General features: G+C 39.6%; 1 protein-coding gene across 1 annotated transcript in view; it reads left to right on the top strand.

Annotated features, from left to right (window-relative positions):
• Nucleotides 1-19701, top strand: part of LOC109929720 (immunoglobulin superfamily member 3-like) — a 189911-nt gene that overhangs the window by 122121 nt on the left and 48089 nt on the right. The window contains exons 4-6 of the mRNA XM_048602957.1: nucleotides 74-463; nucleotides 3879-4280; nucleotides 7860-8261. Of these exons, the coding sequence (XP_048458914.1) occupies nucleotides 74-463; nucleotides 3879-4280; nucleotides 7860-8261 (1194 nt within the window). The remainder of the gene's footprint in view (nucleotides 1-73; nucleotides 464-3878; nucleotides 4281-7859; nucleotides 8262-19701) is intronic.

Below are 19701 nucleotides of genomic sequence, written 5' to 3'. Positions count from 1 at the left end.
CTTCTGTTTATAATTCTTCACTACTAAATTCCCTCGCTCTAATTTTTTTCTGCATGTCTATATTCTGTTCTAGATAAGAACTTCAATGTTCAGTTAGAGAATGAAAGGAAAATTCTCATAGCTGGAGATACCATGGAAATAAGATGTATCATTGAAGCTCAAAACATACAGGATCGGTATTTTTCAGTGTTGTGGATCTTTAATGGCACACAAATTGCCAACATTGGCCGTAATGCTGTAGCAACAGTCAATGGTGAATATGCAAACAGAGATCGCCTGGGATATGTAAGGTTCACAAAGGAGACAGATACAACATACCTGCTGAAAATCTACCATGTTCAACTGGAGGACAGTGGCAAATACCATTGTCGGGCCACAGAGCATGAGAAAACAGTGACGAGAGAATTCATTGCCAGAGATACCAACAAATCTCCTAAAGTTTTGATCCATGTCCAGTCTATCAGTAAGTAACTATCTAAATAAAGTTTTCATTTTTATAAGAATTAATGACATGAAATCTGTTGGTAACTTGGAATAACTGAGAAGGATTCCAGAATCCTCTGTAAGCTCTTTCAGGCAGACAAAGAAATTGATTTGATGAAGCAGTGCCTCTAGTTACTGTGATTTATTTTTTTAGTCACAAGTAGTTTTTCTCTGCAACTGATCTTGTCTCATATTTTAAATTCAATGAATCTAATCAGTTAAGTCGCAGTTCTCCAACTGTCAAGGTTGCTCTAGGCTGCGCAGAAATATTGTTGCTTAGTGACGCAGCTCTTATCAGTGTGATAACAACAAAAGTGAAAAAAGAACTTTCCCATGGTTATGAAAGGTTCTACTTGTTTCTGTTAGCTCTTCACGAAGGAATCTGGGTTTAATGTGGCCTAGTTATCAGGTCTAAAACATATTTGAAAAAGAAATGTAGATTTGCCATTTTAGAAGTCAAGATGAACAATGTCACAGGGTGAAAGCTTCACCCACTAATTTTGCTATTATGCAGAAATATTACCAAAAAAACATGGGTTTAAAGGAACTTCTTGATTTTGAGTGACATTAGCTTTTGTTCATCAAGAAGCGACTGTAGCGATGACTTAGTCTGTCAGATCTCTGCCTGCAGTCTCTGATGTCTGTTCATACAGATGCAAACAAAAGCTGACCAGAATGACTGACTGAAAATCACATGCCAGTGTTAGCATTGAGACCATTTCCTTTGATGTTTTTGCCTTTCATCTTCCCCTAAAAATGATAGAAGCTATACTTCCACAAAACAGCAATACATTATGGTATTAATGTCAGATTTAAAATTTTTTTCCACATGAAAGTATGTGAGTCTGCCATGAAGAAATAAAAATGATCATGAATGCACTTCACACTGACATTCATTTATTGGAAGCTCTCTGAATTCAGGTCTTCGGGGTTTCAAAAAGAATTGATAGACAATGAAGACAATAATGTTAAAATGATGTACTGAAACACTTGCTCATAGTGATGGGTGATCAAAGACAGTTCCTGCCCATTTCTCTATCTGAATTTCTACCTGTCCCTCTTCAGTCACTGATTGTTTGAGATGCATTTTCCATATTTACCACTTGTACTGCTATTGTAGTTCAAATGAAGATCAAAATCTGATCAAGTCCAAATGTTATATTTAAAATAGTAAACTTCATAAATTTAGAACTCAATAGCAACTACATTTGTGATTAATATTACTTTTAATTGTTATGCCATGATTTTATGCTGCCCACAATTTCTAACTTTCTCATGAGTTAATCCTTCCACTAAAATAAAATTTGGCATGCACATGCTACAGTAACATTGCCCATAATAGCTTCCAGGCTTCTAATCTCTCTGTGTTTGGAAGTATGAATTGAAATTGAAATGTCCCTCTGAAGCAGCAAGCCCAATCAAAATAGTTCACTCGACCATATTGTAAATGTATTATTTGCAACAGTTGTTGTTCACGGCCAATACAGAAGTCATCTTCCTAAGGTAACACCGCATTTCCCATGAATTGAAAAGCTTGATTTTATCTAGAAAATAACCTGGGTGGTGTTGCTATGATGCAAGCAAATTAACTTTTCTATTACTGGTATGCATATTTGAAATAAATTGGCCTTATGTTATGTCATCTCTCCAAACACGAAATGAACGACATGACTATGCTGTGTACTCAGGCTAAAAATTTAAAACAGCGTTTGCTGTAATAAGGTTATACTAAAACACAACTGAACTACATTCTTTGAAAAATATTATTACCTCTCTCAAAGCAGTTTTTATTCACTTAAATGCTAAGAGTAGTACACACTAACTGCTTCTTAAAGGTAGTGGCTGCAGCAAATCGAACAGAAGATCTAAAGAATATATGTCACTTACGTCTAGATTTAGGAAACTTCAGGCTAATTAGAGCAAAACGAATAAAAATAGATGGATATTGTGTTGATTTAACAGTAGCTATTGTTTAATCAGGAATTACTTATTCTGACACAATGTGAGCAACATGAGGAGAAACAACTCATGTAGCACTTTTAGTGCAATGAAATGTCCATGGATGCTTCACAGGAGCATTGTAAAACACAGCATGACACTATTCTGAGGAAAGGTCACCGGACCCGAAACGTTAACACTGATTTTTCTTCACAGATGCTGCCAGACCTGCTAAGCTTTTCCAGCAACTTCTGTTTTTGTTCCTGATTTATAGCATCCGTAGTTTTTTTTGTTTTTTTAAATACAGCATGACACTGATTCACATAAAAGAGGTCAAGAGTTTGATCAAAGAGGAAGATTTTAATGAATATGTTAATAGAGGCAAGTGAGGCAGCAAGAAGGACAGCTGCAAGGAAGGAATTCCAGAGCATGGGTCACAGGCAGCTGAAGACATGGCCTCCAGTGGTAGAGCAACTTTAATTAGGAATACCCAACAAGTCAGAATTAAATCAGCGCAGCTATTTCAGAAGGGCTGAAGTAGATTACAGAGTGGAGAGGGGCAAGACTGCAGAGGGATTTAAAGAAAAAGGATGGGTATTTTGAAGTCAAGACCTTGCAAGACCAGGGACCAATATAAGTGCATGAACATAGGAGAGACAGGAGAACAGGACTTGCTAAGTGAGATACCGGTCACAACCACCAAAGACACATTAAGGTAGCTGACTTCACAAGTAACAGTGACAAGAATGAGGACTTCAGCAGCAGTGAAGCTGACACAGGAGCAAAGTCAGCTGGCATTACCAGTGGAAAATGCAATATTAGTTATGGAACAGATATAAGATTGGAAGTTCATCTCAGGACCAAATATGGCACCAAAGTTGCAGAAAGATGAGCTTAATCTCAGATTGTTGTCAGAGAGAAGGATGGAGCAGATAACTGGAATGGAATTGGGAGCAGGTAGGTTTTGAAACTATAGACCATGTTTTTGAAGGTTCAGTATGACAGAAAATGATAGTGTTTCTTCTGACATTGACAATATTATGTATATTAACATTGGTAACTGACCAATTGATCTAGTTCGAATCCTAGAAAGTTTATGGACAAAGACAAAAACCACCAATAGAACAACCTTTCTTCCCCTTTCTCTGCCACACTTGTGTGTTAATCCTCAACAGTTTACCCTGAAATTATAGCAATAGTGTAACTGGATTATTGCCAGCATTAACATAACATTAATCAAAGCATCTATCGATTACTTGTTCTCACTGTAAAAAAGAAATGTTGCCTGTAAAACATAAGTTATTTTTAAAACAATTATTGAATGGTATTATGACAAATTCTCATAAAACATAGTCATATTGATTCCTGTGATCTGAAACAAGATGGATCCTCAAATCTTATACAGTTGTCTTTCTACAAAACTACTAATTGAACTAATAATATTTTATTTCCTGCAGAAAGTAGCCTGAGTACAACAGTTACCAGTAATACCACTAAGGTTTTGGAGGGTAACTCACTCGAGTTCACTTGTGATGTTCAATCAGCAATCAGGAACCACAGCCGCCTTTCTGTTGCCTGGCAGTTAATCAACAAGCAGAAACAGGTTACCGATATCATCAGCTTGGACCAGGATGGTACTCAGGTTATCGGTACACTCTACCGTAAGCGTGATGCTAATGGAGAACTCAGGCTGACCAAACAGCGACCAGATTCTTTCATCTTGCGGCTACATAATTCAGTGATATTGGATGATGGAGAGTATGTCTGTACAGTCACTGAATGGATCATGAACGTGAGTGGAGATTGGCAGCAGATAGGAAAGCAATCTGCTCATATTGTAGCGGTGATAACACCTCTTGGTAAGTACTCGCATCGAAAGAAAACTCAAGGGCTGAAAATTTTCTTGCACTACTCTAATTACTGAATATCTAAAAGGAGCAGTGTTATATAGATTAGAGTAACAGTGGTTATGTTGTTGGAATGGAAGTATTGATGGAATAATGCATTACAGTAGTAATGTAAAAATCTCAATTTTGGGTGTGCAGAGGATATTGATAGGCTGAGTACAGCATAATATTTTCATCATGAGGATGTTGGATTGGATCCATCACAATTGATATAAAGAAGCATCTTCTGAAATCCTGCACCTCCAACTAGTTAAAACTTCAGTTGTGGAGATATTTAGTAGTAAGGAGGACAGTGCCAGTGCATTCAATGCAATTTATGGTGAGCTGAGGTACACATGGTGTCTTTTGCAACGCATTCCTGGTACACAGATTACCTCTCCCATGATGGTTAGCTATTTTATGACTGGCTAATGACTATCCTCCACAGAGTTGGTGGGCAGGAGATGGAGGGCTGCTTGTTGGTGGGACAGAGGGTAGCTAGGATCTTTTTCAGGAGTCTTTAAGATGATATGCCTGGTGATGGAAGATTGTAACCAAGTCCAAAAAATTGTTTTAAGGCTTGACAATCTGAAAGCTAACTTGGTTGTGTCAAAGTATCCCTTTGGTCAATTAGGGTGGAATCTCGCAGGAGCCTGAATGTCATGGGCTGAAATGAGATTTATGGCAGAATCAGATGGGAAGTCCAGTAAGGAATATCTCGATATCAGGAACAATTCATTGCATCTTTTATGCAGTGTCAAGCAGCCAGGCAAGTTTCTCACTAGACAACAGTAAGTTGCCACTTAAGTGGGATTGTAGTTTGTTAAATGCCTTTTAATGGCACAAATCACCTCATTAATATTCAGCTCTTTATCTTACCAAACATGCTGAACAAAACAGCTGTCAAGCATTCTCCACATGGAAGTTATAGTGGGTGCCTAGCGACTTCACCTTACCACTGGCTGTCTGGAGACTTCTTGTTCCTCAGGACCGTGCAGCATCTCAGGATTATGATCCATGATAATCAGTCACATTTAGCCCTTATGGGCTATTGGGGCAGAGCGAGAAACTAGGTGATGCTGAGGCTCCAGGGAGTTAACTGGCAACTGGACAAATCCTGGTGCTGACAGAGTCCACTGCAAGTTGTGTTCCCTGCCATTATTTGCTGTTTTTCAGATGCTAACTGCACCTAGAAAATGGCTAGGACAATGCCAGGGATGGGCAAAGTCAGTGTCATTTAATGGGCAAAACATTGGATTCCACAGTTGTTGAGCCAGAATATTATAGGGGCAAAGTGATGAACCATGCATTTGTAAACTCCAGATACATTTCATTTGCAATCATTTCTTCAACCATTTGCAATGCATGCAGAGTAAACATGCTTAGATATCAATTGCTGGTCAAAGGAAGATTGCATTATGCCATTGGTGCTTGCGTAGTTAATATTGCCATCCCAGCGAAGATGCAGAAGTTAATGGCAATGACTTAAAAGGAGACCAATGCTGGCCAAAGCATCCTATCACTTGTGAAACTTCCAAGGGTGCTGTGGGATGTGGGGGACATTGCTGCATTATATGTCATGTAAGTATTATGAAGGACTGCACTGAATTCAGTGATAACTTTCATGGTTGCATATGCTGCGACCAGGGTCATGGTGGAGCAGGTGATAAGGGTACTGAAGATGTGGTTCTGTTGCTTAGACCAATAAGGGGGGGTTGCTCTGCACACTTCGAACATGCGACGAGGCAGTGATATATGCTGATGAGCTGGGCAAATAGGAGCAGTCTTGCAAGGAACCAGATGGAAACATTGATAATGAACATAGCCTTAGCTGCATTGGGCATCACAAGCCAGACAGGACCTAACTGACACCTGGTTCCAGTTGATCTGAGCTGGGTGCAGCAGATAAACATGGAATGTAAAATAGTCAGTGGTCATAATACCAACACTTGACTAGCAATGTAAGGGCGAACTTCAGCCTTTACTGGTTTTGTTTGTGTTCACTTTTGCTGGTTATAAATAAACCTTGTGTTTGGAATTGCTAGATTTGCTTATCGGTATCTGATATCCAATGTTGGACATTGATAATATACGGGTGTACAGTGGACACTGGGGACAGGTTTGCACTGACTTAGAGAGATCAGACTGATAAAGTTTGTGGCCCGGTGGTTAAACAGCAACCAGGGTGAGAGAATGGGATTATTTCTGTGAGGGAATCTCAGCCACGCCAGCTATGTGCCAGGAGCAGCATGACTTTGCGGCTGCTCTGCCATTTGATTGCCCTGAAGAAATGTCGATGCTAGCTTAGGCACACAGTGGTCTTGTAAAGATGGTGCGAGTGCCAGAGATGTTGATCTTTCAAGGGATATCTGGTGAACGTTGAGTTGTTTGGCGAATGATGCATATTAAGATGGGGATCGAATCAGACATGAGAGATACCATAGTGGTAGGTAGGTAGTTAATGAGGTGAGTTTGGTAAGATAGGATGAGAAATTTCACTAGGCCTCATGAGTGACTCATTCAGAAAAAACTCAATGCGTTTTACACTTCGCCAAAATTGTAAGATTCAACCCATAACAGTTGGGGATTGGTTAGCAAGGTTAGGTCACATGGAATAAAGGGAGAGCTAGCCATTTGGGTACAAAATTGGCTCAAAGATAGGAGACAGAGAGTGGTGGTGGAGGGTTGCTTTTCGGACTGGAGGCCAGTGACCGGTGATGTGCAGCAAGGATCGGTGCTGAGTCCACTGCATTTTGACATTTATATAAATGATTTGGATGTGAATATGGGAGGTATAGTAAGTTTGTAGATTACACCAAAATTGGTGGTGTAGTGGATGGCAAAGAAGCTTACCTCAGCCTCTGATCAGATAGGCAAAGGGGCTGAGGAGTGGCAGATGGAGTTTAATTTAGATAAATGTGAGGTGCTGCATTTTGGTAGGGCAAATCAGGGCAAGACTTATACACTTAATGGTAACGTCCTGGGGAGACCTTGGGGTACATGTTCATAGTTGAAAGTAGAGTTGCAAGTAAACTGTGTGGTAGAAAAGGCATTTGGTACGCTTACTGAAATTGGTCAGTGCATTAAGTATAGGAGTTGGGAGGTCATGGTGCAGCTGTACAGGACTCTGGTTAGGCCGCTTTTGGAATTCTGCATTCAATTCCGGTCTCCCTGTTATAAGAAAGATGTTGTGAAACTTTAAGTGTTCAGAAAAGATTTACAATGATATTGCTAGGGCTGGAGGGTTTGAACTGTAGGGAGAGGCTGAATAGGCTGGTACAGTTACAACATTTAAAAGGCATCTGGATGGATATATGAATAAGAAGCGTTTAGAGGAATATGGGCCAAATGCTGGCAATTGGGACTAGATTAATTTAGGATATCTGGTCAGCATGTTGGACCGAAGGGTCTGTTTCCATGCTGTACAGCTCTATGACTTATACTCAGTAAAAGTGGGTGCCTTTAGGAAGGAGAAGGTGGCAAGGGAAAAGATCTTTCTATTACATGAAATGTTTGGAAGTTGATAGTAATACCTTTTTTTTTACTTCACAGAAACAGGTTTCAGTGTTACAGCAATAACACGAACACCATCGGTGATCTATGATAATGCATTTCAACTTCAATGTTTCATCAGACCAACCTATCCTTCTCGAGTATCAGTTTCTGTCACGTGGAAATTCCAGCCTGCTGGATCAAGCAATAGCTATGACATTATCACCTTCGCCCGTGACACATCCATTTCGTGGGGGGATAAGGCGACAAATTTTACAAATAAAATAATGATAACAAAGGCAGTGTCTAATACTATCCGTCTGGTGGTCAATAAAGCCAGTGACTTGGAGGCTGGGAAATACCAGTGCATTGCTGAACTGTGGCACCAAAACCAGGTGGACCAATGGGTGAAGAAAATCAGCAAATCTTCCAATATTCTGGAGGTGAAGGTTAAACCCCCTGGTGAGTGTAAATGCTCTCTCACTCAATACTAGTAAATAAAGTTGTCAGCCCAAACAGCCACTTATTTGTCTTTGTTCAATACATCAATATGTCTGTCTACCCATAGTCTCGTCTTTCAGTCGCTCAGTTTTTAATTCTTTGGTATGGAACAACTACTCAAGTTCCTAAGTAATTTGTTTAATGCCTTAATAACATGCTATCAAACTTTTATTTTAACAATTACATTTAGATAGCTAACAGGAAAGCCAAGAAATTTTGAAGAACAAATCTCCCTGGGATGACTAAGGAACATTTTGCTGTACCTCCTTACTTTTAAGAAGTACAGTAAATGGACTTGCTGTTTCTTTTTCACATACATGATTAGTAAAGCGCTTTCACCAGACATACAAGATTATGGAGCTTGATAAGTAGTGGCTGAAAGATAGTTTCCTTTGGCCAGAGAACCTAGACCATGGGGCCACGATCTCTGAATAAGGCCTCAATCTCTCAGGACTTAAGAGAAATTTCTTCATGCGAAGGGTTATGAGTAAGAGTTCTTTCCCCCAGAAAGAAGTGAGGGTGCGTAAATGACACAAAAATGGCGTGGGAAACAAGGAGTCTGCAGAGGGATATAGGCAGCATAAATGAGCATGTAGAAACTGGCAGATGGAATATAATGTGGCACTTTGGCAGGAAGAATAAAAGAGTTGAATATCCTTTCAATGGAGAAAGGCTGCAGAAAGGTGGCAGTACAGAGGAATTTGGAAGGCTTTAGACATTAATCAAGTTCAGCGCATAAGACGGAAGGCAAATGCACTGTCAGCCTTTATTTGAAAGGGAATCATGTATAGATATAGTAAAGTGCTGCTAAAACAAAACATTGCATTAGTTAGACCACACCCAGAATACTGTGAACAATTTTGGTACCTTTACCTAAGGATACATATACTAGCACTGGAGGCAGTCCAGAAAAGGTTCACTCAGTTGATTCCTGGTATGGAGGGATTTTCTTCTGAGAAGAGGTTGAGTAGTTTGGTCTGTACTCATTGGAGTTTAGAAGAATGAAAGGTGACTTTATTAAAGCATAAGGCAATTTCAAAGGGTAGATGCAGAGCGTACGTTTCCCCTTGTTGGAGAGTCTAGGACTAGAGAGCGTAATCTCAGAGTAACAGGTCACCCATTGAAGACACAGATGATGAGTAATTTCTTCTCTAGGCATATTGAATTTGTGGAGTTCCTTGCCACAGAGGGCTGTCAAATCTGGGTTATTAGGTATATTCAAGGCAGCGATAAACAGATTGTTAATCAATAAGGGGATTGAGGATTATGAAAAAATGGCAGGAAAGTGGAACTGATGGTTATCAAATCAACTATGATCAGTGTTCGCACAATTTTATTTTCTGTCTTGTGTGTACCTCTGAAGTCCAAGCACAGCAGCGACTTCTGGAATTGGGAATCAATTCTGTAAACTGAGTCAGCACACCAATCGTCATTGGAAATATCAGTGGTCTGATTAGTAAGTTTGCAGACACCACAAAAATTGGTGGAGTTGTGGATTGAGGAAGGTTGTCAAAGGATACAGCACAATATAGATCAGTTGGAAAGTTGGGTGGAGAAATGGCAGGTGGAGTTTAATCCGGATAAATGTGAGGTGATAAATTTCAGAAGGTCAACTGCAAGAGGAAAACATACAGTAAATGGCAGGACCTTAAGAAGCATTGATATACGGGAGGATCTTGGGGTGCAAGTCCATAGCTCCCTGAATGTGACAGCACAAGTGGATAAAGTAATAAGTAAGGCGTACGGCATGTTTGTCTTTATCGGTCGAGGCACTGAGAATCAAAATTGGCATGTCATATTGCAACTGTGTGAGACTTTATTTAGGTCACATTTGGAGTATTGTGTGCAGTTCTGTCCCCACACTATACGAAGGATTTTGAGGCTTTGGAGAGGGTGCAAAGAGGTTTACCAGGCTGCTGCCTGGATTGGACATATGTTAATGTTAAGGAGAGATTGGACAAACTTATACAGTTTTCGCTCGAGCGTCAGAAGCTGTGGGGTGACCTAATAGAAGTACATAATATTATGAGAGGCATAGATAGGGTGAATGGTTGGGGCCTTTTTCTCAGGGTGGAAATGTCAAATTAAGATGAGAGGGGACAAGCTTAAAAGAGATGTACACAGAGGGTGCCTTCGACTGTGCTGCCAGTGGAAGTAATTGAAGCAGATGTGGTAGCAAAGGTTAAGAGACGTTTAAACAGGCACATGAAAAGATAGATAATAGAGGGATATGGACCATTTGCAGGCAGATTAGTTTAGAATGGCATCATGGTCATCACAGACAGGATGAGCCGAAGGGCCTGTTCCTGCACTGTCCTGTTCTTGTTATCTATGTTCTATGTCATGCAGAGATTGTATAATTTAGAAGGAACAATGGCCATGATCTCATCAAATAGTGGAATAGACTCAATGGGCCGAATGGCCTACTTCTGCTTCTACATCTTATGGTTTTATGGTCTCAGAGAATCAAGGAATATGAAGAGAAAGTGGAATTGAAGCCCAAGAATAGCCATGATGGTATTGCTTGTTGAAACAAGCTTGATGGACCATACAGTCTGTTCCATTTTTTTGTGTTCTTATGCATTGTATTTGGCAACATTAAAAATTTTAATAAAAATTTAAAACTACACCTTTTTCCTTCTGCCAAATTCATCGCTTTTTCTCTCTTAAAGGCATTCATTGCTTACTGAAGTAGCTTTGCAGGCGTTGGATTGTCCTTTGGTATCTTGTTCAGTGAGGTTACTAGACATTTGTGAATCTTGATAGTGACTGAGTGCAATTGGTTGTATGTGATTTTTACACTGAGCCAATATTAACATAACATGGACACGAACATATGATTTTCCAATATGGTTTGAACTGCAGTGGGCAAAGAAACTCAATTTATTTTTAATTCTCTAATCCAGGGACACCTATAAAGATAAACTTGCATCTCTATGTCATCTTTCGTACCTCGTGCTTTACAGCCAGTGAAGTACCATTGAATTGTATCCATTGTTATAATATAAGAAATGTATCCTACTCTCCTATGCCTTTCTGCCCATTCCCATGCCTGCCCCATACCAACTATGCTGACCTGTACCCATTACCCTGACCCTTTAATAAATGTTTCTATATTTGCCAAGCTAAGCCTGCCACGCAGCCTCCTTTGCCCTCTCCCCACCATATTTTCTCAACCTACTATCCACCTCAGGAGCTGTGCTGACATAAAATAAAGTTAAATACCTAATGAAGCTATCAATATTTTTAAAAATTTTCTGTGACACAAGAAAAAAATCCAAAACACTGTTTTGATGTGAGATTTTTGAAGACATTTCAAACATTTGTATTCTTTGACAGTTGGACAGTTCAATGACGGTGTGTTTTAGGTGCAAATTTTTGTATACCCCTGACACACACATACACACACACACACAAACACACACACACAGACCCCCCTCCCTCTCTCTCTCTCTCTCGCTGTCTCGCTAAGCTCTTCAAAAGGCAAGACTCTATGTTCATTGATCAATATTTGGCAAGCACCATATTTGTTTTCCAACATAGGGATGCAGCTTGTTTCAGAACATTACTGCAATTCACTGTTGACACTGTGGCATTTGATGTGGTTTCATTTCATCCAACTTTCCTTCCTTCACAACAAGCAGCTCCAAAGAACATAAAATCTTAATTTTATTTGTTACTCAGACTCTCTCTTCCATTTCATTATGTAATTATCTCTTTCTTTCCCTTCAATCTCATCTCCAACATCAACTTCAGTCTTCAATGCAGCTGTCCCTTGAGGTCCTAGAGTCAGCTTTGCATCAAAGCTCATTTCCTGTAAGTAGGATTGAATGGAGCCGGTAGCCACTAATGTTCTCACTGTTCTTTCACAGCAGTAATTAAAGTTACTGCACATTAGTTAATAAATGTTCTTCTCTGAGCCATTCCGTAAAATCACCTGGGATGGAAGTTTTGTCTTTTAACTCTTAATATCATGAGTCATTCGTTAGGAATTCTGAGGCCTGCCTCAAAACTTTAACATAGAATGTGTTTATTAACCACTGAATATGTTTTATTTCTAATTTAAGGGCATTTTCCTGAAAATCTTTCCTAGGCAACAGAAATAATACATGTGTACAATCTTCCAGAAACATAGTGTTAAAATGAAAGGGATGAGTGACATCACAGAGAGAACTTCAGTGAAATGTATGGGCCCAGACATTTATCAAAACTGTATCTATTTTAGATACTGAAGCATCTCATAAAACAGCCTGGGGTAGACACTTGCATTCTGAGCGAGAAGTACACTGTCAATCATGTTCCAATGGCATGAAAAGAGCTTTTCTCCCCCTTTATTCATTAACGGAATGAGGGCATCGCTGGCTGGGCAGCATTTATTGCCCATCCATAATTGCCCAGAGGGTAGTTCAGAGTCAACCACATTACTGTGGGTCTGGAGTCACATGTAGAGCAGACCAGGTAAGGATGGCAGTTTCCTTCCCTGAAGGGCATTAGTGAACCAGATAGGTTTTTTCCCAACAATCTGCAATGGATTCATGGTCATCATTAGATTCTTAATTCCAGATGTTTTATTGAACTCAAATTCCACTATCTTCCTTGGCAGGATTTGAACCTGGGTGTCCAGAATGTTATCTGGGTCTCTGGATTAACAGTCCAGCAATTATGACCTTCCCTGCTTCCAGGTCCCACACCGGAAACCACTATTAGATAAGGAGCATAACAACTATTTGATGGTCCCATTACCAAATTAACTTGCCAAGAGCATAACTGGTGTTGGCCTAACTGTGGTTTCAGGAAAGCCAGGTCTACTTCTGGCCTAACTAATGGATCCATAAAGAGACTGATTTCAGACTGCTACCAAAATGTGCACTGCAAAAAAAAAATGGTAACCTCAAAATGAAACCAGATGGTGTAAGGATGATTCTCCCAGGTCTATATCAAAACCACAGGTTACTCCCCCAGATAACTTCACCCAAATTTGAAATGCTACCTCAATTTGCCACTAATCCACCAACCCAACCACAATCTCAACCCTCCCATCTAACTATTACCTTGACCCTTACTATCCTCCAACCTGAACACTATCTTGACACTTCTTTGCTTGACTACTGCTGCAGAACCCCACCTCTCCCCCATCACAACTACTGTCTCAACCCACCCACCCCCATTCCACTGCTACATAGACACTCACCATAGTGACCAATGCCTTAACACTTTCCATTCTAATTCACTACACATTCGTATAAAACAGGATGTTTTTCTAAAATGAACAAACAGGGCAGAAAAAAACCATTTCACTTTTTGCTCATTTAAGTATTTTCTAAATCTGCATGATTTTCTTTATTGGGTAAGACAGGAATAAACATAACACAGTATAAATTAAGTAACACAGATCCAAAGAGAATGACATTTTGGAATCTGTGACTTCGAGAATCTTTAGGTAATTTTTTTAAAAATCAGATTTCAGGTTAACATTTGTAAAACTGTAATGAAAGTCAGCTCAAAACCTAAATACATTGTTACATACAGAAATTCTCTCTGCAATATGAACTAGTTTTCTCCAGTTCTGAAGACACTGATTCAATGAACTACAATCTGTAGGTCCTGGTAAACCTTTGTTTCTTACCTAATGTCCTGTTATTTGTCTCAAAATCTCTCCAGTGAACATTATGATGCAGCATGACACTGTTCCAAATGGGCAGCAGACCTATTTGCGCACTTTCCCATAGAGATTGTGAGATTATAATCAGGAGAAGTAACTCAAACTGCGCCCTTCTTTTCCCAATCTGTACTCACTGATGTGATGCTGCAATTGTCACATTTAAATTCGCACAAGGATTGAAATGTTCTTTTTATTTCATGCCATTACAAGCATTGGATTGGTGGAATATTGTTGCTATGCATTCAGTCCTCCTTGATCACGCACATGATTGTTCTGTGATCAAAAGGTGAAAATCATTGAATCATTCAGGACAGAACGTGACCATTTGTCCCAGGATGTCTGTGTCAGCTTATTGCCAATTAGTTCTACTTCCATCCTGTTTATTCATTGCATTGTAATAAGAAAGTGCATCTTTCGACAGAAATGAAAGAAAATTTTCCTTTTTCTGTTGTGCCTGGGGTAGCATGGGAGAAGAAATTGAGGTAGAAATCCTTAGTATCTGGATTTCAAGGATTTCCTTACATCTTTTTAGGGAGCAGTGCTGAATCAGAATCTGCTTTAAACATAATCCGGTACTAACATTTAGACTAAGCAGGAGAATCTATTCACATCAGCCCTGTCTCAGTTTGCTGCACATCAATCTCTGGGGTGTTCAAATTGAAGAATGTACCAAAAAGCTGGGCTTGTCTGCCGTTTCCTATGGCCAGGAATGCATGCACTTTTCCCAAGATCATGCCAAATATCCAAGTTGATTTTATGTAGCTGGATCAGGATCAGTTAGGATCTTTGGATCTTTGTGGCCTCCTGACTGCTGCTCTGTAGCATGGCCACAGATATAGTTCTCTGGAAATCCTGGAAGCCTTCAGCAAGTCAGGCAACATCTGCAGAAGGCACACACTGTCAGAACTAGAATCTGTCTTAGATAAGGATTATCTCAGAAGGGACAAACCAAAGGGAAGGTGGAAGAACAAAAAGAGTGTGAGCACACAGACACAGGAAAAGAAATGGAATAACTGGTAAGTTGCTTAAGTGGAGTATCAAGAATAAAGTGAAGGACAAATTCAAGGCACAGTGAGTACCTGCTAAAGGGTTGGAAATTAGGCTGGTGAAAATAGAAGCATTAACAACTAGAAAAGTGAGCAAGCTGTAATAGTTCAGGAGCTTGATGAATGGTGTGGCAAGAGGTCTAATAGGTAGACCATTCACTTCACACATTTATTTCCAAGTGGCAGAAGTGTAAACTATTTCTTGGAGCTTACTTGTGTTTTCTTCTGTAAGGCTGTTGGATCTCTGCAACCTGTTTTTTAATGATTCCCTATCCAGGTGGCTAATCCCATCCCTTTAGCTAGTCAGAGATAACAAGGTGTAGAGCTGGATGAACACAGCAGGCCAAGCAGCATCAGAGGAGCAGGAAGGCTGACGTTTCGGGCCTAGACCCTTCTTCAGAAAATTAGCTAGTCACCTGTCTGCTTCTCCCAATTTGCATGAGGTTATCACAATGCTAGTTGATCACCTTCTGCATCTCCTCCCGTCAGCCATTCATTACTCTTCCAATCCCACTGTGTCTAAGCCTGTTGCCACCACATCTTTCCACCTAGATGTGGGCATCCTAGTCTTCTTGCCAGCAACCCATCCCTACCACTTGCCTCAACTTATTTCCTCTCTCAGTCTGCAATAGACAATTGTATCATTTCATTTTCTACCCAGCCACTTGGTGCTGTTCCTTATTTTTTACTGTTGCCCAAGTTTCAACATTATATAATAAGTCTCATAATATTCTTGTAAATTCTTCCTTTGAGTTTCAGCAAAACTTTTCCATCATATGATACTGGCATGCTATTGCGTTTTGTACGTACATTTTAACAATTCTTAATCATACTTTATCATCACATTTCTCAACACCAACTTTCTGTAGGCTGTTCAGTTTTTTTCCTGCTTGTGTTGTCTTGCCATTGATTTATTCTGTTTCTCTTTTCCTTATTTTCATCCATTTTACTGCTGTCACATAAGAAATGCAGCAGCCAATTTGCACCAAACCAGGTCTCTCAAACAGAGCAATGATAACAACCATATTCCCTGAGGGATAAGAACAACAAAGTATGCAAGAAAGTATGCTAAAATCAGCAGGAGATAAAGAGAGTTAACTTTTCAGGTTTACGACCCTTCACCAGAATCCTTTCGGAATTTTTTTTTGTTCCCATCTCATGTTTCCAACATCTGCAGTATTTTTATATTTATAGTCAAAAGATAAGTACTGCTCAGGGCACTGAGGGAAGTATTCTGTTTTCTGTGAATGATGCCATGACATCTTGAAAGGGTAGACAGGGATCCTTTTAATGTCTCATCCAAAAGACAGCATCTGTAACTGTGCAGAGCTCCCTGATACTGCATTGGCACATCAGCTAGACAAAAGGTTTAACTTACTGAAGCAGGCTTGAACTCACAGCTTTCTAACTCAGAGATGAGAGTGCTACTAATGTTATTCATCTTTTAATACCTTCCAGCTCTGATGAAGGAATCCACTCTGAAATATTAACTGGTTTGCTGTCGCCACAGCTATAACCTGGCTTGCTGAGAGTTATTCACGTTTTCTGTTCTAAATTAAAATGGAATCTGAATTGAATATTTAATTAATTTTTTTTATAAATGTACAAATTATTTATAAACTATTAATATTAAATTTTCAATTTCCACACAGGTCATCTTTCTACCAAGATCAGATTACTTGACACTTATTAAATATATATCATTTTTCACAGTTGTGTTGATTAGAACAATGGACACAATACCCTGTTTCATTCCTCCCACACTTGAGGAAAGTTCTTCACAATACAATTCACTAATGATTTCAATTTGCTCTGTTGGTTGATTTTTAATTTTTGATCCCTAAATACTCTACAGAAAGGCACTTAAGCTGAGCATCAACACAGTCTGAGAAATGGTAGCAAGTTATTATTTCAACTTTTATAATCTCATTTTATTAACGATTAATTTAACATCACTTCCAAAAGGGAAATTATGGTACATTGTTTTGCATTTCTATTGGATAACCATTTCTTTCAATGAGTAGAGTTGATACTTGTCATGGAAAGCTTTTTTTAAATATACATTCCTAATAAATTACAACTAACTTTTGCACATTGAAACTTCAAACGACTCAGTGACATAATAGAAGGCAAGTGCAAGGAGCTCATGGACTTATTTGTTATTGAACTTGAGACTATCCAACCAGCTGTCTCTGTTATTTCCCTACTTTCCACTTGCCTGGCAAGCCAAACTTCCTCTAAGGAACCCTTCTGTCCCAACCCTGAGCTCACTCCTTTTTCTAGTTAATATTCCATCTATCCTCATGACATGAGGTTTAAATATAGGGAAATCTTGTTACAATTGTACGGAATGTTTGTGAGGCTGCACCTGGAGAATGGCGTACATTTATGGTCCCCATATTTAAAAAAGGAGATTCTGGCATTGGAGGCAGTACAAAAAAGATTTGCAAGACTGATTCGTGGGATGAAGGTGTTGATTTATCAAGAATGGCTAGACAGGTTAGGCCTTTATTTAGAAGAATGAAGGGTGACTTTACTGAAACATACAAGCTTCTGGGGTAGCTTAAGAGGGTAGATGTTGAAAAGAATGTTCCACTATTGTAGAAATCTCGACACAGATAAAGAATAATTGGACACTCATTTAAAACTGAAGTGGGAAGGAATTTCTACTCCTAGAGGGTAGTAAACCTCTGGAATTCTGTACCCCAGAGAGTTGTGGTGGACAGATCACTGAAAGTATTAAAAGAGGAGGGAGATAGATTTTAGAAATATCAGGGAGTTGCAGATTATGCTGAGTTGATATGAAAGAGGAGTTTAGGCCTGGAGCAGATCAGCCTTGGATCTTGTTGAACGGTGGAGCAGGTTTGAGGGGCCAAATACTGACTCCTGCTCCTATTTCTTTCTTCCCAAGCTTATTTGGTCTGCCAAGTCCACTTCCTGCTTCCACAACCCTATTCAAGCTAAACTTCACTTCTTGTAGACAGCAAAACAAAGTTAACAGTGAGTCTGAATCGACTCAAAATTCTCTTTCTCTGTCAGAACTGCTGAGATTCTCTAGCATTTTCTGTTTTTGCTTTAGATTTCCAGCATCTGCAGTATTTTGTTATTATTAAACTTTCCTTTCTGGTCTTTTCAGTAGCTAATGTTGTGAACAGTTCTCACTGTTCAAGTACAGTCGCAATATTCTTCAATACCTATCTCCTTAAATTAAAAGTCCTGTAACCTCAACCTCCTTATCACCCATCAAGCATCTGCGGTACTTCACCATATGATTGTCTCCCAAATAAATACCCATCTTTCCTGGAACTCCATGTTTGAATCCCTCTGATCAGGTTTCTGTCCTTGCCAAGGTACCATAAAAACATTTAACCAAATTCACATAGAAAGAAAGGAAAGAGCAGCAGGAGTAGGCCATTTGGCCCTTTGAGCCTGCTGAGTTATCAACATTATCATTGATAATCATCCAACTCAATTTGCTGTTTGTAGTCATTGTAACAAAGTCAGCCAGGTGGACCTCACAGAATCTGAGTTCCCTGATTGGGGCTGTTAATCTGGTTCAATCAGGAATCCCTGGCCGACAGATAGGAACAGGAGTGTCAGACATCCTGTTCACTCTGAGAGCTGGCTCTAAGGGAGTTGGATCAGTGTCAAGGACTTTTCATATGTAAGTAAAAGGTGACTTGGTGATGGGATACTGGCTTGCTTGGAGTTATTTCACTGCATTTTCCTCATACTCTTTGACCCCTTTCGCCATGAGTACTTTTTCTAATGCATTCTTGAAAACATTCAATTTATTGGTCTCAACCACTTTCCCTGGAAGAGAATTCAGAGGCTTACCACTCACTGGATGAAGAAATTTCTCCTCATCTCAGACCTAAATGGCCCATCCATTTCCTTTGACTGTGACTCCTATTTATGGACTCCTTGGCCAAGGCCTGTTGGAGTTTTTAAAATTTCTATGAGATCACTCCTGCTAAACTCCAGTGAATATGGACCTAACCAACCCAGTCTCTCTTCATGCATTAGTCCTGCCATCCCAGGAATCAGTCAGTTTATTGCATTCCCTCTCAAGTTTGAACATCATTCCTTAGATAACAATGGGCACAATACACCAGGTGTGGTCTCACCAAGGCCCTGTACAATTACAGCAAGACATCCCTGCTCCTGTACTCAGTCCTGCTCAATGTGAAGTACAATATGCCAGTTGCCTTCTTCACCACCTGCTGTGCCTGCATGGTTATTTACAGCAACTGGTGTCCAAAGTTTGTCACTTCCACCTTTCCCAATCTATTGCCACTCATATAATAATCTGCGTTCCTGCTTTTGCTACCAAAGTGGATAATCTCACATTTATGTTCATTACACTTCATCTATCTTACATTTTCCTAATCACTAAACATGTTCAAATTGTCACAATTAGCACTCCACTTGGGTGACTTTGGTGATGGCGTAGCACCCATTTGGGCCCTTCACTAAATAATTACTATTGTTGATGCACTCTTGACTTCTTACTAATCTCAGGATAGGTCTTCTTCTAGTTCCATTTGATGACAAGAATCACATGGGTCTACAAATAATTCTAGTTTCAATGTTCTGCAGAGTTGCGCCTTTCAGATTGTCATCTAGCTTCTTTTTGGTTGGACTTTCAGTTACAACTTTTGATTATTATGACTTCAATTTCCTCAACTTTCCA

The sequence above is a fragment of the Rhincodon typus genome, chromosome 11 (assembly GCF_021869965.1).
Source record: "Rhincodon typus isolate 14 chromosome 11, sRhiTyp1.1, whole genome shotgun sequence".
In the NCBI taxonomy this organism is placed as follows: Eukaryota; Metazoa; Chordata; class Chondrichthyes; order Orectolobiformes; family Rhincodontidae; genus Rhincodon; species Rhincodon typus.
The sequence above is the reverse complement of the archived record's forward strand: the minus strand, read 5'-3'. Positions and strand labels throughout refer to the sequence as shown.